This window comes from Eleginops maclovinus, chromosome 9 (genome assembly GCF_036324505.1).
Source record: "Eleginops maclovinus isolate JMC-PN-2008 ecotype Puerto Natales chromosome 9, JC_Emac_rtc_rv5, whole genome shotgun sequence".
In the NCBI taxonomy this organism is placed as follows: domain Eukaryota; kingdom Metazoa; phylum Chordata; class Actinopteri; order Perciformes; family Eleginopidae; genus Eleginops; species Eleginops maclovinus.
Genome location: NC_086357.1, coordinates 24,656,726 through 24,677,533, shown reverse-complemented (window position 1 = coordinate 24,677,533; position 20,808 = coordinate 24,656,726). Strand labels below are relative to the sequence as shown.

Sequence of the window (20,808 nt, the reverse complement as noted above, 5' to 3'; positions counted from 1 at the left end):
TCTTCATTTTAATTGGGAACATGTTGTGTTGCTCCATCCTCTACATTAACAAACCAAAGGCCCACAGTACTGCTGCAACATTAAGGCACAAGGTACAGTCTGAGGCAGGTGCTATAGAGAAAAGAACAACACATATACATTTGATTTCCTTTTTATCGTCCTATGTCATCTTTTTGTCTTTTCCTATCATCATGATTTCATTCCCATATCCTGCAGATGCATTGATGGTATCTACAAGAACCACAAACAATCCCATAAAAATAATGGTTTTTAAAACCTGAGCTGCTCCATTACTCCTTTACAGTGTTTTTCACAAAGGTTTCGAGGACTGAAGGATACTCAGAGATGTTTGGGTAAACCAGGTCAAGATATTTGAAGGGTTTATCGATGCTTTCAGACTCTCGCCCCCTCTGGGTTGAGCAATGTTTTGAGGCGGCACACAGCGCGGCTACAAAGGGCCAGCTGCTGCTGCAAATGCTGGAGCTGTTTCTGGAAACAAAGTGATGATTCATGCTGGCAAATTGATTCATTTCTTCTCCAGATAAGCACCTTTTTTTTCTTCTCTGTGCCCAAATGCTTCAATGGCTTTGAAAAGACCAGAGAAAAAACATCTTGCTTTCCCCAGTGAAAAGGTAAAGGAATAACATCTTAAAATATACCGTGATGCTATTAAACATCCCAGCCACAACAACAACACAGTTCAATCTGACCCTTCATAAGCCTCGCCGCTGCAGGGCTTTGTATTTGTTTTTTATTGTGCTCTACAGGTGTTTGCATTGTTGTATCTATTTTTACAATGTAATCCCGACAGGTAGTTGTTGTGATTGCAGTGTGTGTATGTGTGTGTGTGTGTGTGTGTGTGTGTGTGTGTGTGTGTGTGGAGCGACTGTTTGATAAGTGCACAGCAGGTTGTTATCTGCTTTGAGGAACATTGGTGGAAATGGAAAAGCTTTGACCGCCTCTTATCAGCAATACACAGTCCTTAGCAACAAACCAGGCAGCAAAATAGGTTTTAAAACACACACACACACACACGCACGCACACGCACACGCACACACACACACACACACACACACACCGGCTAACCTGCGCTACACATCCAGGCTCTGCGTCTGAACCGGAGATCACACAGGCGGCTGGGTGTCTCACCGGTCGCTCAGCACCCAGTGGGGCAATGTAAGCTGGAATTCAGCAGAGATTAAAGGGGCTGATGGGAAGTGGGGATGTCACAATGGCACAAATTGAGTTGAAAATACCAACGCAAGTGAGGTTCCTCGATTCTCCAAACCAATTCAATACCACGGTTCAAACAAAACAATACATCCTTTGTACTTTTATGTCTGTCTTTACTTTGATACAGTTTATCATTGACTTATTCCTGCATTTTACCTTTGTCGTTATGTCTGTTCTTGTACAATTTGGATTGCGCGTATGTCACCGTTTATTCATTTTCTTATTGATAAAGGTTAATCTACATTTAGGTTGACATATTTATTTGTAGGTGTAATAAATACAACTGATAGGGGTGCCTGTGTTTAAGTTGAATGGAATGCAGTCATATTGAATTCAGATCTGAAGCTTGCCATTGTGGTATTTTTTTTTAGCCAGGGACTTAAGCTTTTCATGTTGTGCATCAGATGATACTTCCTTTGCTATCGTTTGCATGCTGGTTTTTGTCAGGAAGATACACGTGTCATAATCCCTCTATTTTATATCCTGTATTGCTATGAAAACATCTCCCTCAAACAGCTGTATTACTTACTGCCAAAACACTACATTTGAAACACCTCTTCATCAAGTTATTTTATCTTCAACCGTTTTTACTAAATAGATCTTTACGCACTTTAATGCAACTCCGTGTGACCCAGTGCTTCATTAGTCCCGACCCCCGGGTCACTACCAGTCACTACAGTACACGGCAACTGTTGGAAAAAAGTAGTATCATTTCTCAGGTCACCCCTAATGAGAACAGCTGCAGCTATCTGAGAGATTTTGTGTGTATTTCATTTACATAAACAAATTCCTAATTATCTGCAAAGGCTAGCGGGGCCTGGCTCACCACCTTTTGTCAAATCCTCTAATTTTATCCAGCACAGCCAATATCTAGGAGACTGGCTCCCCACAGTCCCGGAGGAATCAATCATTTTAAATGTCAGCCATGCAAAATTGGGTTCTGCTCCAAACTCCAGCTTGGTGGTGGCAGCCTCTTCCAGGTGAGAACAAAACAAATGTTTTCTAGCCCTGGGTTTTTAATAAGGTGGTGGGTAGTTTTGCACAGAAACTGACTTGGGTCAAACAGACAGGACAGCTGACAGAGTGTTAGGATGAACGTCTGAGAGGCTCTACGATCATTATTATGACCATCAGTCAGACCTGCCTTTAGCTTCAGTTTGTGACTCTAGCTGATAGAGAGGTTGGACTTTTGGAAAATATATTACATATTATGCATCGCTATTAAAGAAATTAACCACAAACAAGGATTATACACTGCCTGGCCCAAAAAAAAGTCACACACTCTAATATTCGTTGGACCTGCCTTTAGCTTTGATTACAGGCACGCATTCGCTGTGGCGTTGCTTCCACGAGCTTCTGCAACGTCACAACATTTATTTCTGTCTTGCATTAATGTTTCGCCAAGATCTTGTATTGATGACGGGAGATTCAGACCACTGCGCAAAGTCTTCTCCAGCACATCCCAAAGATTCTCAATCGGGTTCAGGTCTGGACTCTGTGGGGTCCAATCCATGTGTGAAAATGATGTCTCATGCTCCCTGAACCACTCTTTCACAATCTGAGCCCGATGGATCCTGGCATTGTCCTCTTGGAACATGCCGGTGCCGTCAGGGAAGACGAAATCCCACTGATGGAATAACCTGGTCCTTCAGTATTCAGGTAGTCAGCTGACCTCATTCTTTGGGCACATTGCTGAACCTAGACCAGACCAACTGCAGCAACCCCAGATCATAGCACTGCCCCCACAGAGACCTTTTTTTTTGACCGGGCAGTGTATGTATTAGTCTTTTGGACTAATTCTGACAAATTGTCTTAATGGCACAGATGGTATACAAATATTGTTTTCACATCACTTTTGTTTTTACCTGAACAACGGAGATTCCACAGGGGGAAAAAGATGCTCTCCCTTGACCACAAATTTGGTCACAGCCCTGTGTAATCCATCCACCTTGTCGTTTGTGAAATTAACCTTCTTTGCCACTGTTGTAGCTGGAGAGTCAAAAATATACAAATAAATCATCTTTAATATTTTACAAATAATTTGATATTTTTTTAGTATAGAGGGGCTCTTTGTTTGGGCCGGGCAGTGTATTTTATAATAAACTGCAGCTGATAACTTCTTATTAAATGCTGAATTGAAACTGTCAGTAGCACATTAACAATCAATAACCATATGTTGGTTGTTTTTTGATAAAACCAACGGGAAGATCATACATGTTAACTTGCAATAACCACAATGATGGGGCCTGCAAGCGGCAGGAATCTCATATAATAACTTTAGCGTTATTTATGCCACTGTTCAAACACAAAGCTTACTTCTTACTACCTTCAGGAGCTCACTAAATGTATTCTATGGTAGCATTCACTCAGGTTTCTCACTGAAAAACAAGTCTCATGTCAGCCAGTTGAAGCAGAGGAGTAATAGTTAAGAAAGAGCGACGATTGTCCGATACAGATTTACAAATCATTTGTATAACTAAAGAAATTGTCAATAGAGTGCTGCAGGAACGAGTCCTAAAACCCGGAAGTGAGTTAGCATTTTACAACTTCCGGTCTCCTCGTCTCAGAGTCGATGTGATTTCTCCGTAGGAGTTTGTAAAATAGCTCGAAATAAGGTCTGTGGTTGACATACATTTAAGAGACGGGTCACGTTTTGTTCTACAGCAGTGACCCAGAAATTGCATTGCTTTTTTGTCGAGGGAACCCATGTGCAGCTTACTTCCGGGTCGGCCTACAAAAATACGTCATCCCTGTGGCGCTCTATGCTTAGGCTATTATGACAAAGAGGCAACATGTTTCCTGTTTTCTCACCGTCTGCTGTGCACAAACCTTAGTCTTGACAATAATTATTCTGAACCATATTTGTAAAATAAGTGTTGCAATGCAGTCGGTGAATGTGTAAATCCATACAGAATGCAGCTGAAAGGCTGTTAACCAGGTCAGCAGGAAGACTCGCATACCACCCATTTTAAGATTTGCAGATTGGCTTCCCATCCAGTTAAGAATAGCTTGTTATCACTTTCACTTGAGTTCTTATGTGACCTCCATCCCTATATCGCCAGTAGGTCACTTCCGTCTTCCAAACCAGGACATGCTGGCTGTCCCTCGCTCTCGGTTGAAAACTAAAGGTGACCGTGACTTTGAAGTAGTGGCTCCAACACCATGGGACTCTCTCCCTACAGACATTCGGTCTGCAGCCGCTGTAGAGCTTTTAAAAAACAACTGAAGAACCATCTTTTTAAATTGGTCTTGTGTCTCCTTGAGATGTGTGTGGTGTGAAGTTAGGTTCTTTGGTTTGTTCCTTTTGGGAATCTTCGTTGCCTGTGTTTTGTTTTTATGTGAACCTTAACTTCTGGCACATGTTTTGTTATTATTGTTTATTGTTACATGTTTTTTTATCCTTCTTAAAATGTCGATGGATGCAGGTCTGTACACACCACTGCGGACATCCTGACAAACGTTTTTCACACATGTTCCCACAGACCCCTCATCACCACTCTCCAACACACACTTGAGAATGTCAACGTGACTGACAGCCACCGGGGCCACAAAATCACACTCTCACACTCTCATGGTGTGGGGCTCTGACAGCCAGTACACGCCACAGTGTGTGTGTGGGGGTTCATTTGTGTGTAATACAGGGAAATTCAGGGACATGTTTCACTATCTCGATATCTGTATAATCATTTTTGTGTAAACACGTGTTAGCTTCGGGTACTTTTGCTGTCAGTGGATTCCCGCTCGATCGGAAACCGTGACTAAAGGTTGTTTGGAGAACCCATTTGTTGCTCTTTAATGAGGACCTATGTTGCCACTGCCAGCAGGATGGAGATTAGATAACAGCTACGTACTTTTATATCATCTGACTATAGCCTGAACTGCCATCAAGTGTAAAATATAAACGTATAGATGCATTATTTATGATTTACCTCTGGCAGTATGTTTCAGATGTTTGTTTGCTTTTCTGTCAGTAGCTGTGGGGAGTAATACAGTAATTACTACAAACCTTTGCAAAGTACAACACAGTATGGGATGTGGACTTTGAACGTTCTGTCAGGTGTGTTCCTGTTTTTGGTGGATCAGGACTGTTGACTTATCATTTGGATTGCAAAAAGGCTTCTATTCATTTTGCTTTGACTTCTGTCTATTGGTCTTATTAGTCCAATATTTGTTCAATCTTTGCTGAGGTTGTATTAGCATGTCCTCGTACTCTCATGTCTGTTTTTTACGTAACTTTTTGCCTGTACTAACTCAAAAAGATTATGGTAAAATGTATAATTTGTCTATATATAATGTGATGTTTCAGGGTTTGGTCTAAACCACTGTCGGCGTGCGTCCTCAAACCAAAATGCAGATTTTTCCCCGTAAAGTTTCAAAGTGATGCCAGAAAACAATATTTCTGTTCGCCAAAAACGGTATAAATACTCCAATAATATGAAGATGGTGTCAAATAGAGCGTCAGATGGCAGAGACAGCTTTGTTTTTACGGAGAATAAATAGGGGATGGATGTCCGGTGGGTCTGCCGGTGGGCGCGCGGCAGGCAGCAGGCCGACACTAAAACTGAGATTTCTGAATGAGTTTGTTTTACTCTCTTATTTTCTGTAGAGGAAGAAAAGAAACCGGAACTCTGAATTTATTTGTTGTTTGAGGTGCAATATATGACTCAGCAGCTTTCAGACTTGAAGACACTATTTTTTCCCCCGTCGGCCTAATTTGGGCCCTAAGTGACCTTAGCGCCCTCTTACTACACTTCTCTAGAAAAGCCCTTGATATTTCACTTTAGGTTTGTGCATTTATTTGTATTTTGGCATTTTGAGGTTGGTGCGAGACATTTAACACCCTTGTGTTGTTCCTATATGAAAATAAGATGTTCGTATCGAGGTGTTTACCCTTCTGACAAAAAGTCTAAAAGAATTTGCAAACGGCCAGTCACAGCAAGTGTGTGATTGCAGCCTGTGGTACGACTGAGAAAACACCCGGCACAGTCGCTTCATATCTGCCAAGCAAGACAAACAACAACAAGCAGCGGGGTGTGTGTTCGAAGTTTGTTTTTAATATTAACTAGAAAAAAGTATTTGCCCACTTCCTCCACCCGAGTCTACACAAAATAAATCCACTGTCACCGTAGGACAGGTCATCTCCCAACGCTGAAAGTAATTCACTACACAATCACAGTGTGTGCTGTGGGTAAACAGTATTTGAAAAAACAACAATCAATAGTAGTCCAATGGTAAATGTACAATAACATTGTAGCAGTATAAACTTTATATACACTTAACAAAAGAGCAGCCACAACCACTTCACAAACACATGGTCAGTTATTTAAATAATGTCCTTCTTTACTTAATGCTCAGTGTTGGTGGAGCTCTCACCTCTAATCAAGGTTAAAAAAATCTCTTCTTTTCCACAGTTGTATAAATACGACGCACATATTTCTCACTGCCACCTCTTATTAATATTCTCTATCCAGCCTGCTGTTTCTTTCCACCATCTCTGATTTAAGCTCGCCCATTAAAGCTGTTCATTTAAAACAGGTCTCCGTTCCTTCCCCTCGTGACCTTTTCCAACCTGTCAGCCTCTAACCTTGATTTGTGCCCAAATATCTGCTATTGATTTTAATATAGTGTATTTATTGCATTGAGAGGTGCAGGATCTGCTGTTGGCTTTATTGCTGTATGTTTAAAAGTACAGGCACATTTCAGAGACTTTGACCAGATTGAACTTCATCTGGTGTGCAAATAGTGGCTCATTTTCAAATCCAGATACTAGCATTTATTTTTATGCTATTGTATGCTCTGCTATTTGTTCTCCACCACACCCAGAGGAGAATAAATTGCTCTCTAGCTGCTCAATGTTCCCCCATAATCACAAGCTATTGCTAACAGTCCGCTGTTTAAGGCTTGGCAGTGGATGAACAGTGTTTTTAATCCAAACTTTTTTTGCTGAAAAAACGCTAGGAAGGCGGAGAGAGTAAACAAAAACACAAATTGAAGTGGAGACCTAAAAGACTCTAAGAATGAATAGTTAGTACTGCAGTGTTTCCAACCTAAACCACACTGTTCTCCTCCCTCATGAGTATTTCTTCTAACACAACAATGATAACCATTTTGGAGACTGTTAACAAGCCATTCATCTCTCAGTGTTTTTGTCTTAAACGCGTCTGGAGTGTCAATCTATTGTGATTCTCTTGTTGTTTTTCTTATCAGTGTAACAATCCATCGCTATGGATGTATATACAGTACCATATGTATTCAATGATACAGGACCTAACATATAAAGTACCTATAATGTTCTTTAGGGTTGCGCCTTTATTTTGAAATTCAATGGCACGTATGTTTCACCACTCCCAACCAAGTGAACGTCATACCTACATAGCCTAATATAAAACAGGTTTCTGATACCCATACTACCATACTTTTAAGTAGGCCAGAAAATATGAATTATTTCCCAATACATAGTATGTCAAAGCCAGTAATCCCAGGATGTCCTCGTGCATCCAGATGCATTTTGAGTCACATAAATGGGGGTGGGTGTGTTGTTTCATACTGTGGAATCACCAGGTGGTAACATAAACTTTCAGCTCATAATAATTGAGGGAGATGGTACCGAACAGATAGGAGCACTGCCAGTGTGAGATTAACTGTAATCAATAGGGATTTTGACGCTCTGTCCGGAGTGTTTGTGAAACAATCGAAGACTCTGCGGTGACGGTAATCAATGAGAGAAAATCCCCCGATTTAGGTGGTATGTTATAAAAGATGCAATACATTTCAACTCATAGAAGCAGTTTGTGTTTACAGGATGTGTTTGAACCTGGATGTGTTTAAAATGTGAGTGGCAGGGCGGTGTACCCAAGCATCCCCCCCCGCCCACCCATCTCCACTTGGAAAAGTTATTACTCCGTTAGTGGCTGCACAACACTTCACTGCATCTCTGCTCCTGCTTCAATTATGGAGTCACTGCATGTTCCAAACACTCCAACACTCCCTGATTAGAAGTCACTTGTTTGTGACTTTTGGTGAAGATGAGAAAGGACTTGTCACGTTGTCCTCCATCGTTATTCTTCAATACAACCTGTGGGAAGGGGGTCAGAAAAATGGACGGCAGTGTACTTAAAAAAAAAAAAAGTAGAAAAAGAAATCTGGCGTTTATCAGTAAAGGTAAAAGAGTGCAGAGAGAATCAAGAACCAGCGGGATTCTTCTTCCAGTTCATCCAGCACTGTGTAGGAGTTCAGATGACCCCGTAGTCCCGGAGAGATTTGAGCAGCACCGTGTCCTTGATGTCGCTGAAGACCCTGCGGATGTTGTTGGTGTCGGTGGCGCAGGTGAAGTGTGGGTACAGAGTCTTCCACTGGTCCCTGTTGTCCCGGTTAATGGCCTGCTGCTCGTACAGCTTGCGGATGTAGTTCTTGGCATCATCGGGGTCATGCCTCTTGCCTGGAAAGAGACGTGAGAAAGAAGAAGAAGTTGTGTTGTCGTGGAAAAATACCAAATATTGCTTGATAGTTTAGTTGATATCGTGGAATGTGATAGTTTACTTAATCCTGCATTTGACTGGCACCATTGTATAACTTGTGCTATTTTACTTCTAGTAGTTGTTACTGTGCTCATAACAAATGGGGATCTTAAAGGGGCCTTATTATGCTACGTTCCAGGTTCATATTTGCATTTTGTGTCTCTACTGGGACATGTCTCCTTGCTTTAATATTCGAAAAGCTCTTTATTCTTCTCATCCTGCCTGTGCTGCAGCACCTCTTTTCACCCTCTGTCTGAAACCAGAGCCCAGTCTGCTCTGATTGGGTAGCTGGCCGGCTCTGTTTTGATTGGGCAACCCTTGATGTCCCGGCACTTAGCCTATCATGTACAATGTGTTGGAGCGCTAGCCAATAGAAGTGCGAGTGTTACATAGTGATGTCGTTACGTCATGGAAGTAAACAAAGGAGTCCAGTTGAGGCGTTTTAGGCGGGGGAAGTGTGGGAGAGAAACTCCCTCTGGAGGGAACTTTGAGATTTTAGTATATCCAGACCATTTACATGCACTAAACCCTATATAACACACTACAGGAAATGGACAGTTCAAAAAAGCATAATAGGGCCTTTTTAAATGAAACCACGCTTCATTAAAAAAGCTATAAGCAGTGAACATTGACAAATCATTTAAGTGCTGGTCCAATTCTCTGACGCCCTCGCTGTGTTAACGTGGTGCAGGACAGCGTGGCTTCCTAACAACAGGAGCTTGAGGTTACAGCAGCGATAAAAAAGGCCAAACAGGAACTCAGCATCAGCAGCGACCAGACGAAGGAGCTGCACAGAGATGCTGTTACGGTTAAATTGAAATCAAGGAGCCTGACCCTGTATGAGTCATTGTTTTTTATTTCATCCTCATGGTAAAACACAGTTAGATTACACACACACACACACACACACACACACACACACACACACACACACACACACACACACACACACACTAAATAATCACTTGCAGTCACACATTTTCCCCTTGTACTCATAAACCCATCACAATTGTACACCTGGAGGGTAGCGGGGGGGGGGGGTTAGGTGCAGGGCTTGCAGGAAGCACAATATCAGTCTGTGGTTGTTGCCATGGGTAACTGAAATAGAGAGATGGGGGGGGGGCAACGCTGTTCAGCTTTTCACACCAGCAGAGCTACAGGCTGCAGCCACATCATTAAGCACACTAAGTACCTGGAATAGACTTGTGTGTGTGTGTGTGTGCGCGTAACGAATAAGGCTAGCTAAAGAATATTTATTTAACTGTTGGTTTGTTGAGTCTGTGCCAGTGATGCAGGGTTCAGTCACACTGAGACTGAAATCACTCTCCAATTCATAAAATATTTCCTCAATGATTATTTTTTATTAGCAATGCAAACATTTTCCAGTTGGGGAATTCCACACTTTCCAGACCACGTTTGACTTTGTGACTCTGGGTGCGGAGGATGCTGGATCTGGCTCAAAAGACTTTACACAGCTAGCATGCCATGCCTTTCCCCATTGTGATCATTCAGTCCACAATCCTACGCATGAAGTAAGACGATCTTCCACTTACAGACATCTTGCATACAGGGTAGAGCTTTTTTTTTCAGGCAGGTGTGCATTCAGTAGCTTTTGCCAATCCACAGCCCTAGACGGCTTTGCTTATTAGCACTAAAAATAATGTTCAGCTGTTGTCCGTGGGCTTACAGTTTTATATTTATAAGACCATTTCAAATTGGGTTTTGGTGCTGGATTACAATTCATCATACGAGGGCCTGAATGCCTGAGCAAAATTCCATTGCAGTCCATTTCAAAGTAGTTTCGACTCTTTACTAAAGAAATCCAAATGCTGACCTCATGGTGGTGCCAGAGGAAAACCCAAAGTTTACTAAAAGCATGAAGTTAGATCTACTGTTTACCTGTGAAGCTGGGGAAATATTTCTGCAGGTCAGAGGTCATGATTTTGTCAGCCAAGATGTCAGTCTTGTTGAGGAAGAGGATGATGGAGGTGTTGAAGAACCAAGGGGAGTGGATGGTGGTGTAGAAGAGAGCCAGACTCTCGTGCATTCGGTTCTGAAGGCGGAAACAGAGTCAGATTTTACACTGGAGGCTGCAGGGATGACATGTTATTAGTGAGTATTGCACTTGTTCCCTACTGAATATGCCAAGAGAATAAGCTCTGGGGAAAACACCGGTTATGACAAACTTTTGGTTCAGCAGAAAATTGAACCAAACTTTTATGATTTATAAAGCGTAAAAGCAATCGCAGTAAAAAGCTAACGCCAGACTTAAAGGGCTTACGTTTCTGCTGCACTATTTCTAAATGCTCTTAATGTCTTTCATTTATGTAACGCACTTTGAATTGCCTTGTGTTGAAAGGTGCTATATAAATGAACTTGCCTTGCCTGAACAAAATAAACCGCAATGTCTTTACCTCTTGTTGCCGCGGCTAAGCTAAAGGCGGCTAATGTCGGCCTGATGATGTTTTATAGTCTCATTAGCCACTTGTTAGCAACAGTCATTTTAAAAGACACACATTTGGAATAGAGAGGTATTTTGTTTAGAACAAAACATTAAAATCTCTTCTTTTTGTGTTAAGCTTGATCTTATTTCAGACATCTTACCAAAACACGTTCAATTAAACCCATTGAAGTTTTTAAGATGCTAATTTATCTTGATTTTAAGACTTATGTCTGCAGAACTCCATAGCAGGCTGGTTGTTGTAGATACATGAACTACAACATGGAGTTTTGGAGAGATGGTTTTGACTTCGAAGGATGGAAAGACAGATTGTGATGTCTGAGGATGAAGCCTAGAGGAAAGTAGTCCTTTAAAGAGAGGAGAGGAGGAGGGGGGGGGGGTTATGGGAGGTCTGGAGCACACGGGCCTCTGTGGAGGTTAATGAATGTTGGAAGACGAAAAAGTGGCTGGAAGAGATAAACAGCTTAGAGACAGGATGGGAGGGAGGGAGAGATCGAAGGCAGAGGGTGAGGGGAGAGGGAGAGGGGGGAGGTTTTGTTGGGCAAGAGTGAAACCTGCTGGAGGATGTAGGAAATGACTGCAGTGGGACATTTTTCGGAGGAGAAGCAGAAATACTTTTCAGTGTGAAATGAATTTTGACTCCCTTTTATTAAGAAGCCTCTCGTTTCATTGTTTGGTTCTTTTTGAAGACATCCAATCATTTGATGAAATATGATACATGTTCAAGAAAATCCCAGGCTGTATATAAGGCATTTACTAATATCATTTCATAATGTAAAGGTGTTTAGTATGCTCATGTGGCAGTAATAATAATCCATATGAATGTCTGCAACTAAGGAGTATTTATGCATCGATAATTAGGTGACTTTTTTTTGTGAATCCATAAAAGCTGCATTTATAAAACATCATAAAATAGTGAAAATGTCCAGTTACGTCTTAGAATAACTTCCAAAACCAAAGACTTTCAGTTTTAAATGTTATAAAACATAGAAAAGCAAGAATATCAAATAAACAACATTCAAATAGTGGTCAAAAGCAGTTGCTTATAAATAAATAGAACTAACTATTTGATTTAAATTAATCACATTTTCTGTTCATTGTTTCAGATCTACACTAATATACAGTATTGGACTGTTTAGGCTGTTTCTATTATTTTGTCCACTCTCCAGTGCGGGTTAGATGTGTCGGTGCTCTTACGATGGTCTTTCTCTCCTCCAGGACCTGGTCGTACTCGCTGAGCGACGCCAGGAAGATGAGCGAGGTGACGTTTTCAAAACAGTGAATCCACTTCCTGCGCTCCGACTTCTGACCGCCCACATCCACAATCCTGCCAGAGAGGAGGAAGAGAAAGGAAAGCTGGATGTGGCTTTATGAGCTGCTGCTGTCTCGTTCGCAGGCTGGGCGTAGCTGTGTGCATGACACATAGGTATTACCATCGTTCATTTATCTGTCAGCTGTTCCGGAGCGCAGAGCCAAAACAAACCTTCTCTTTACTTTAGTTTGTTTGAATTGATAGTTATCCCTAGTCATTTAAGAGCAGGTGTAATTTAATTTAGGAACACATGAAGAACTTTGATCTCTTGTCTGCTCAGCTGGAGTCAGTTCCCTCTCTGGTTTCAGAAAGAAACGACACGGGTTAGAAATAAACGTTCCCCTGAAGAGACTTTAATCTCCATCAGAAATCTGATCCTGTGGCAGACAAAGCTTCTGCGTGAGTCAACAGTGAGTTTTTCCTCTATGCAGAGAATAGTGTGGGTATAAGTTTCTCTTTTGCTGTGTCTCACTTTGGATATTTTCCTTGGTGAACATTTGTGTCTGAATTTCGACTAGGTAGCACTGTTTCATATCGCTAGCCAGCTACAAACATTATCGATTTGGGTAATGGTTAATGGTTTCGACTGCTCAATTAACCTTTTGAAATGATCTTTTTAATAACTGTGTAGTGATATCGTATCTTATATTACGATATCACTACACAGTCATAAGAAAACACATGGGTAACTTGTATTTGTTTAGCAAATCAACCCCAATCACGGCTCTTCGGTAGCCGAGATGACGTTCGTTGAGGGTTGGAAGTGTCTAGAGCTTCACACTTACAACTCCTATCTTTTAGAAGAAGACATACTTTTATGAAATTGCTTTCTCTACTCTGTTGTGTTGACACAAATTAATATACATGCACAGAGGAAATACATGCACACACAACCACATGCAAAGGAGAGGTGGCAGAGCAGATAGGCAGCCAGGTACCCGGCGCCAAGGGAGCAGATAGAGGTTAGGTACCTTGCTCAAGAGCACTTCGGCAGTGGCCTAGGAGGAGAACTGGCACCTCTCCAGCTACCAGCTCACTCCATATTTTTTGGTCCGATCGGGACAAGCACCGGCGACCCTTCGGTCCCAAGACCAAGTCCCTACTGACTGAGCCACTGCTGCCCCAAGCTGTCATAATTCACCTATCCGGGTTCTCATAGTGCACGGCATTTAGCCATTCCTCTCAGTATGAACCAAGACAGCAGGACGAGTGCAGCGAAACACATTTCAGTATTGGCCAACCTGTGGTATCATCTTTTTAATTTTACCATTGACTTACATTGGGAAAGAGACCTCAGTAAATCAAAGTAAATCAGCTGCTTCGGACTGACACTTGAATCATTATGTTTTAACATTGTCAATCAGAAATCCTTTATTTGTTGCACATTGGGGACATTTACAAAAAATAGTAAATGTCCATGAATCCAGAGTTATTTTCCTCTTGGTTCATTTGACAGAGTGGAGACCGGACTGAGCGGATTGGAGAAGCAGCTTAAGGCAAAAGCAAGAACTCCTTTATCGGTCCAATGGGTCCAGGAGATTTCAGTAATTATTTACTCTGTATTGAATCCATTTTTCTTTCACGTGGCAGTGAGCAACTTTGATAGGATTAGTTAGGTCCTGCTTCCAATGCTCTATCCAGGAAAGCACTTAAGCACTCAAAACATAGAGTACAGAAGTAAGGGAATTAAGAGCAGTAATCTGAAGACTGTCACCTTAGTGTGATGGTCTTGATGGTGAAGGAGTAGTCGTGGATGCCCGTGGTGGGGAATCGAACCCGCAGCACGTCCTGCTCTGTGGGGATGTAGTCCGGGGCGGAGATGCGGTCCAGGTTATTCATGTAGCTGAAGGAGAGAAAGTTTACAGTGGTGCTAAAGACCGACCTCCGGTAACAACATATTGCCTCTGTTTACTCCACATGTAAAGCAAACTGCAGGGACACAAGATATATGATGATGATGATTAAAAAAACCAGTGATTAAAAATACAAGAAGGAAGTGGAGCGAGTCCATATCCCCGTGTGCACAGATGAAGGCTTTATGGCTCGTGTTGATACAAGCTGTCATTAGCTATCGCTGGTCTCTTATCAAGCTCACAGCGCCATGATTGAGCTGCTGGGTAAACACCAGGACCGAGCTGCAATAAGAAAGAGACAACAGATGCAGGCCGAGCCTTTGTTCTGGGACACGTTACTTACTTTGAGCGTGAGGCTCGCACATCTTTTCATGTTGATTTAATGTACTGCTTTGTGACATTCAGGTTCTCCTAAGTACTTTAAACGATGACGCATGTTTCATTTGTCTTACTGAACAGTTTGATGTGATTCCTTATTCACTCTTTGATCAACTGTCGGTTTCAACATGGCTGGAAAATGGCTGAATGAAGTACATTGTGGGGTAACTAGCCCCCTCCAGTGGTCTCAGTACAAAAACACATAGGATAAAACTCTACTGAGGATGTGGGGCTGAAACAAAGACAACAAAAGAGGGAGATAGAGAAAAAATGAGCCCTTTTGTCAAAGAAATGTCACAAAAAGTAGTTTTTTCCTTAATCAAATCAAATAAGTAAAAGAAAACTACAACTGAGAATTTATAACACTGACAAAATGGAAACTTTGAAGTAGAAAAGGCCCTGCTTAAGCTTCCTCCAGATGATACGGTTACGTCCTCAAAAAGTTACATTTAAGGCTGTAAACTATAAACCTAGATGGTAGTCCCAACTGCCTTCTCGCCATACTTTGCCCTGAGAGATCTTGGTATGTTTTTAATGTTGTGTTCAGGGAACTCTGAAACAAAATGATCTCTCTTTACCTTCCTGTATGCATGTGTAGCTTCTGTCCTCTATAAATGATTTCTATTATAGTGTTTTCTAAAGGTTGGCAGCAACCAATGTCAGGATGAAGAACATTGAGCAAATCGCCCGAGGCCACTTTGGTGCTGTTGATCGTCTCCGCCTGCCAGAGACTGTTCATTTAAAACCTTTCAGTCACACGTGTGAGTTTTGGTTCAAATGTCAGACGTTGGATAAACAAACAATACAACAAGAAGGTGCTGCACGTTGTCATCAGCTGATACAGAAAGTCATACTTTACATTGGATATAGTATTTAACTTCTGTCAAGCCAATTATTTATCATGTTATGGATTCATCTGTTGATTATTTTCTTGTAAAGAGTGAAAAATGTCCAATATATACATAATACCATCTCATTACTGTTTAGAGATTGAAGAGGTGAGTTTTTGTTTTCTCCCCTGACATTTTGATGCTGCATCTGGCCCCTTCTTTTGCAGGTTGATGTAGTGTGACATCTTCTTTCACAGCTCTGTGTTTGCTCACTTGATTCCCTCATACAGATACTCACTACTCTGTGGAGTCCAGGAGCTGGTACTCGCAGCGGCGGCTGTAACACGCGCGCACGCCCGAGTCTGCCCAGAGGCGGCGGATCGCGTCCACGTAGCCGCGCTCCAGATGGCTGATCTGCACCGTGTTGATGTCCTGCAGCCACTTCCCGTAAATCTGAAAAAAGTGTTTGTGACAGTCAGCACTTAATCTGTAACTGACTTGTTTATTTATAGACTACAGCATGCTGGGTGTGTGTTTCTGTGTTTCTGTGTTTGATGCGGCTTGTTTAATGTGGGCACAATCTCACTGCCTGCCCTGATGCCCGCACAGCTCTGTTTGTTTATCTGCGGCTGTACCTCGTTCTCTGGAATGAAGTAGGGGATTTTGAGCACGGTCATGGCTCCTGTCATAGCCTTCATGGCTGTGAGGATGTTCTGGAAGATGCATTTGGCAAAACTCCTCCTCTCCTCCTCTGAGAAGCCTCGTCCGTGGATGATTCTCATCTGCCGGATGAAGGTGGTTTTTCCACTTTCTCCAGTCCCTGAGGAATTGATAATGTCTTCATTTACTTAAGTGCTTTAAAAATCACAGGTTCTGCACCAAATACAGCCTCAAAAACAACTATATAAAGGACACATCTGTCAACGGAGCATCATCGCATCCCTGTTGGATTATCCCTCTGTGTATTCATGCTCTACCTGAGTCTCTATGGGTCCTCCCACAGTCCAAACACATGCAGGTCAGGTGAACTGAAATGTTGTAGGTGTGAAAAGATTTGGAATTTGACTGATTAAATGTCAAGGGGGATTTAAAATAGTTACTGAAAGACAAACAGAAACTTTGCTGAGAAGGTTTCTTCACACCAGGATCTAGAAGGGCCCGACTGTGTACTATATAATAATAATCATAATAATCATAATATTTGATAACTATAGTATTTATTAATAGGCGTTCCCCTATAGAAACAATAATAAGGCATGTATATTACTGGATACGAAACCAGATAATTCATGTTTAAAAGTTAGACAAAACCAAACTGTTAGTGAGTTTGAAGACGAGTTTTTAAAGAGGTTATTGAGACAGGAATGAGGAAATGTTCGAAGACTTTCTGAACTTTTTACTCCGGTTTAGGTTAAATATTGTGAGATACTAGCTTGATGCTGCTCTCAGTGATGTACTCACCAAGACCTCAGGAGGTTTTAGCGTCTTTCAGCTCATTGTCTGGGTTTTAAAGTTTAGTGTTTGTTCGATGATGAAAGCTCACTCTGTACACATCCTGCTCAGCACCAAACAGCAGACAGAGTTAAATACTAGCTGGTAAACAAAGTGGAGCATATATTAGACCAAGAGCCAAATGTGCCTGCTACGAGTTGGTGCAGACCGAAAACAGAGTAAAATGGCACTAACGAACATATAATATTGATGCTCCCTGCAAGAAATCTACTATGGAGTCATCCCGCAGTTCTATAGGAGATACAAATCTACACCACATTGACCTTTTAACACACACATACACACCTACTGACAATGGTGACATTTTGCACATCCCTCATGGCCAACATCAATATCTGTTTTTAATAATAAACACACGTAAGTGTTAAGAGGATTGACAGACTTAGTTCGGCAAGACTGTTTGTACCATTTTAAACCTGCTCTAGTTTAAACGGGCTCCTTTTTGTCCTGTGTTTACAGTCTGTCGGGCCTCAAAAACACAGGCAAGTCAAATGTAGAGGACTAAATGTTCAGACTGATATTAAATCATGAATCCACTCTTTAGGAAAGAGCTTAAGGCAGCAGCTGTTGGAGACTTCAAGTGACTCTACTAATTTGTATGTGTTGATTAAATCTTCATAACCAAAGTGAAGAATGATGAAAATACTTGTCCTTTTTATTTAGTGTTGAAGGTTTTTGGTGTTTTTAACTTGTAAATGTTTCTGTACAACACATGAACTCTCCAATTCTAGATTTGTAAATATATTTTGTAAATACTCTTTTTTTTTGTGTCGAATGTTAAGCTTCATATGTCTTATCAAGGTCTCCCTTTCACATATCTCCTTTCGTCCTATGGTTTTACTTTGTGAGTAAAATGAATTGAAAGAACAGTAAATGGATCAGTAAGCTAAATTTCAACAGTACTCTGAGTCATTTCAGCGCTGTTTCTCAGCTACTTCTGCAGTTAAGTGATAAAAAAAGTACCCTTAATGGAAAACCAGTATGTCACAACAGAATTGGTGACAGAACCGGATGTCTGTCTCTAAGACGTGTTCACTTCAAAGTTCATTTTCAGTCTTAGAGATTAAATCAAACATCAGAGAGTCTTCCAACGAGCTGCAGGCCCGTAGGTTTCTGTGGCTTTCAGGTACAACCGATCCCAATCTGAACCATACTTCGCATACTCTCACAGTGACACATGCTTCACATAGTTTTGACACTGGGGCTACCAAACAGGACGGGCAGTGTTAATGTGCAAGAAGGGCGTTCCTTTATCATGTCCTTTTAAACTGTCTGTGCTCATTAATTTACAATTGCCATCATTTCTTTCATCTCGTATTAAACCAGAGGTGCAAGAAGTACTGAGATATTTTACTTAAGTGAATGGAGTAATAATGGAGTGTGTTTGAATACTTTGATACAAGTAAAATTCCTGCATTCAAAATGTCACTTAGGTCAAAGTAGGCATCAAAACATAGTCTGCTTCGAGCACTAAAAGTAAAAATGCTCATTATGGACAACAGATTATTCAAAAAGCATCAAAGTTATAAAAAATAAAAAACAATAACTATAACATACATCAGTCAAATTATTATTGTGTATTAATTGAATGAATGAGCTGGTCAAATGTGTATTTTTTCATTACTATATACTGCCAGGTAGCTTGCATATTTCATCATGGCTCCAAACAGGTTTTATTTTATTTAAATATTATCATCTTGTACAAATACAATTTATATTATATTATTAACATAGTTTTAAATGCAATATTAAACTGATAATAATTGGCATTTATGATCAATTATTTATCATTTAAATTTGTATTATTAATTTCAATTTTCAAGTTGAATGTCTTGGAGCAAAAAGTATTATATATAAGTAAAACATTGTCTATCAAATGTAGTGAAGAATAAAGTAGCAGAAAACGGAAAGCACAGTACCTCAGTAAATGCAATAAAAAGATGGCACTGACCCAGCAGGAGGATTTTAATTTCCTTTCTCTCCTTCTTCTTCTGCTGCTTCAGGATCCTCGCTATCTCCTTGTCCACCTCGATGCTGGTCTTCTGCTCCTCGGACAGACAGCACACACACAGGCGGGGGCAGCACGGCCAGCAGCCCGCCATGGCCCAAAGAAAACCCTTTGAGGAAAACACTGTTAATGAATAATCAGCTGCTACGACCTGTCCGGATTTATTCTAACACACCCCCCCGGAAATCTTGCTTTGAGTCAAACTTAGACAGGTACACTTGAAAAGTGTCGCTACACTATTGCAGGTGTTGAAAAGGTGTTTTCACACTTATACAGTGTGTTGACATCATATATAGTACACCTTAATCAACTTTGTGCTAAGTCAAGAGGAAGTCACAGGCATAACAGTTCAAAAAACATCTTTCTTTTACCTGCAAATCAGTCCGTCACACTCCCTGAAAACGAGCAGGTACAGTCTCTGATTTCTCGGTGCGCTCCATTTCCCTCACCGCGTCCCTCCCGATCCACCTCCACCTGCGGCTAACAACTAGCAGCTACTGTCGCTGAAGCGCTCAGGCAGCGTCATTGTTTAGAGCACTGATGTGGAGTTTAAAACAAATGTTTTAAAGTCTCTTTCAGCCCACTCGAAACAACTTCCAGCCCGGGAAAGTCCACACCGCACCTACAGAGGAATGTGCAGCTCCGTGCTCCGCTGGAAACGCTCTGCGGCAGGAATGCACTCGCGGCTAGAGAGCGGCAAACTACCGCAGCAGCGCCGGAAGTAAGGCGAGTTTGCTTAGAAAATAAGAGCATGAGGATATAACTTATCATTCATATTACACATTTTATATCGTAGAACAGTGCACAGTTTAGATTCATATATATAATTTAATATTACTTGAATTTCTTATGTTTATGTAATTATATATTTCATCCTTTTATTGGATGTTCTTACTTTATTTTAATGTTCTTATCCTTAAATGTCACGAAACCGAAATACCACTAGATAAATAAAACATTCTGATTGAAATTCATGAATGATTTTACATGCAATACAACTGATCAATTTGTAGAATATGATGATTTCCATAGAACATACCAATACTATATACAAATAAACAGTGCGTAGTAATCATGTAATGCATAATTATGATTAACATCTCATAGGAGCAATTTTCTGCAGTGAGGACTACACACTTTTGATTTCCTTAAGTACATTTTGTGTTAAATACTTAATTAATTTTACATAAATGTCATTTTAAATGATTGCCTTTTGCTTGTAACTGAATATTTAAAAGGTCGTGTCCACACACAGAGAGTGCTGCAGTCTATTTTTCCACCTGTGGTGTGATTCAGTGTTGATATTGACCACTCCTCATGTATATTGTTCCAAAGTCAATAAGCTGCTCACTAGTCTTGCATTGACGTCTGCTGGAAGTAAACGATTATGACAAAATACACAAAGCTGTAAGAACAGGCCAGACCACTGCATGTGTTGACAGGAAACTTGATATATTAGCCCAAAGGAAAGTTTCACTAAGTTCCCTGTTCATGTGGTCTTTGAGTTTTGACACCCAGATAAAACTCCAGTAAATGATACCCTCAACAATACTTATTTTTCATTCATTGATTTCACATGGTCATTGAAAACGATCAAATGTGATGATAAATATGCCAGGATTAGCCATGAGGCTGGTTCCATCTCTAATAATGTATTGATTTCTGACATCAGGATGACGGAATGTATCAGGGAAGAATCCCTG

At 41.0% G+C, this 20,808-nt stretch overlaps 1 protein-coding gene and 1 long non-coding RNA gene across 4 annotated transcripts in view; one reads left to right on the top strand and one right to left on the bottom strand.

Annotated features, from left to right (window-relative positions):
* LOC134869681 (uncharacterized) overlaps positions 1-20,808 on the top strand; it is a 66,884-nt gene that overhangs the window by 42,678 nt on the left and 3,398 nt on the right. The window contains exon 2 of one of the 2 annotated variants that reach the window (XR_010166443.1): positions 12,431-12,638. This is a non-coding gene — a long non-coding RNA (uncharacterized LOC134869681). Of the gene's footprint in view, positions 1-12,430; positions 12,964-20,808 lie in introns of both variants that reach the window. The other variant, XR_010166444.1, reaches the window with a different exon arrangement.
* LOC134869680 (guanine nucleotide-binding protein subunit alpha-11-like) lies at positions 6,267-19,759 on the bottom strand. Of its 2 annotated transcripts, none has more exons than XM_063891531.1 (8): positions 19,477-19,759; positions 19,049-19,214; positions 16,221-16,405; positions 15,884-16,038; positions 14,239-14,367; positions 12,410-12,619; positions 10,651-10,804; positions 6,267-8,672 (listed from the first exon to the last, which is right to left on the bottom strand). In XM_063891531.1, exons 2-7 carry the CDS (start codon positions 19,197-19,199, stop codon positions 10,687-10,689), a joined length of 948 nt encoding a protein of 315 aa, XP_063747601.1. In that variant the 5' UTR covers positions 19,200-19,214; positions 19,477-19,759; the 3' UTR covers positions 6,267-8,672; positions 10,651-10,686. The 2 variants fall into 2 exon arrangements, with proteins under 2 accessions (XP_063747601.1, XP_063747600.1); XM_063891530.1 differs by having other exon boundaries at positions 12,410-12,539; positions 19,477-19,753.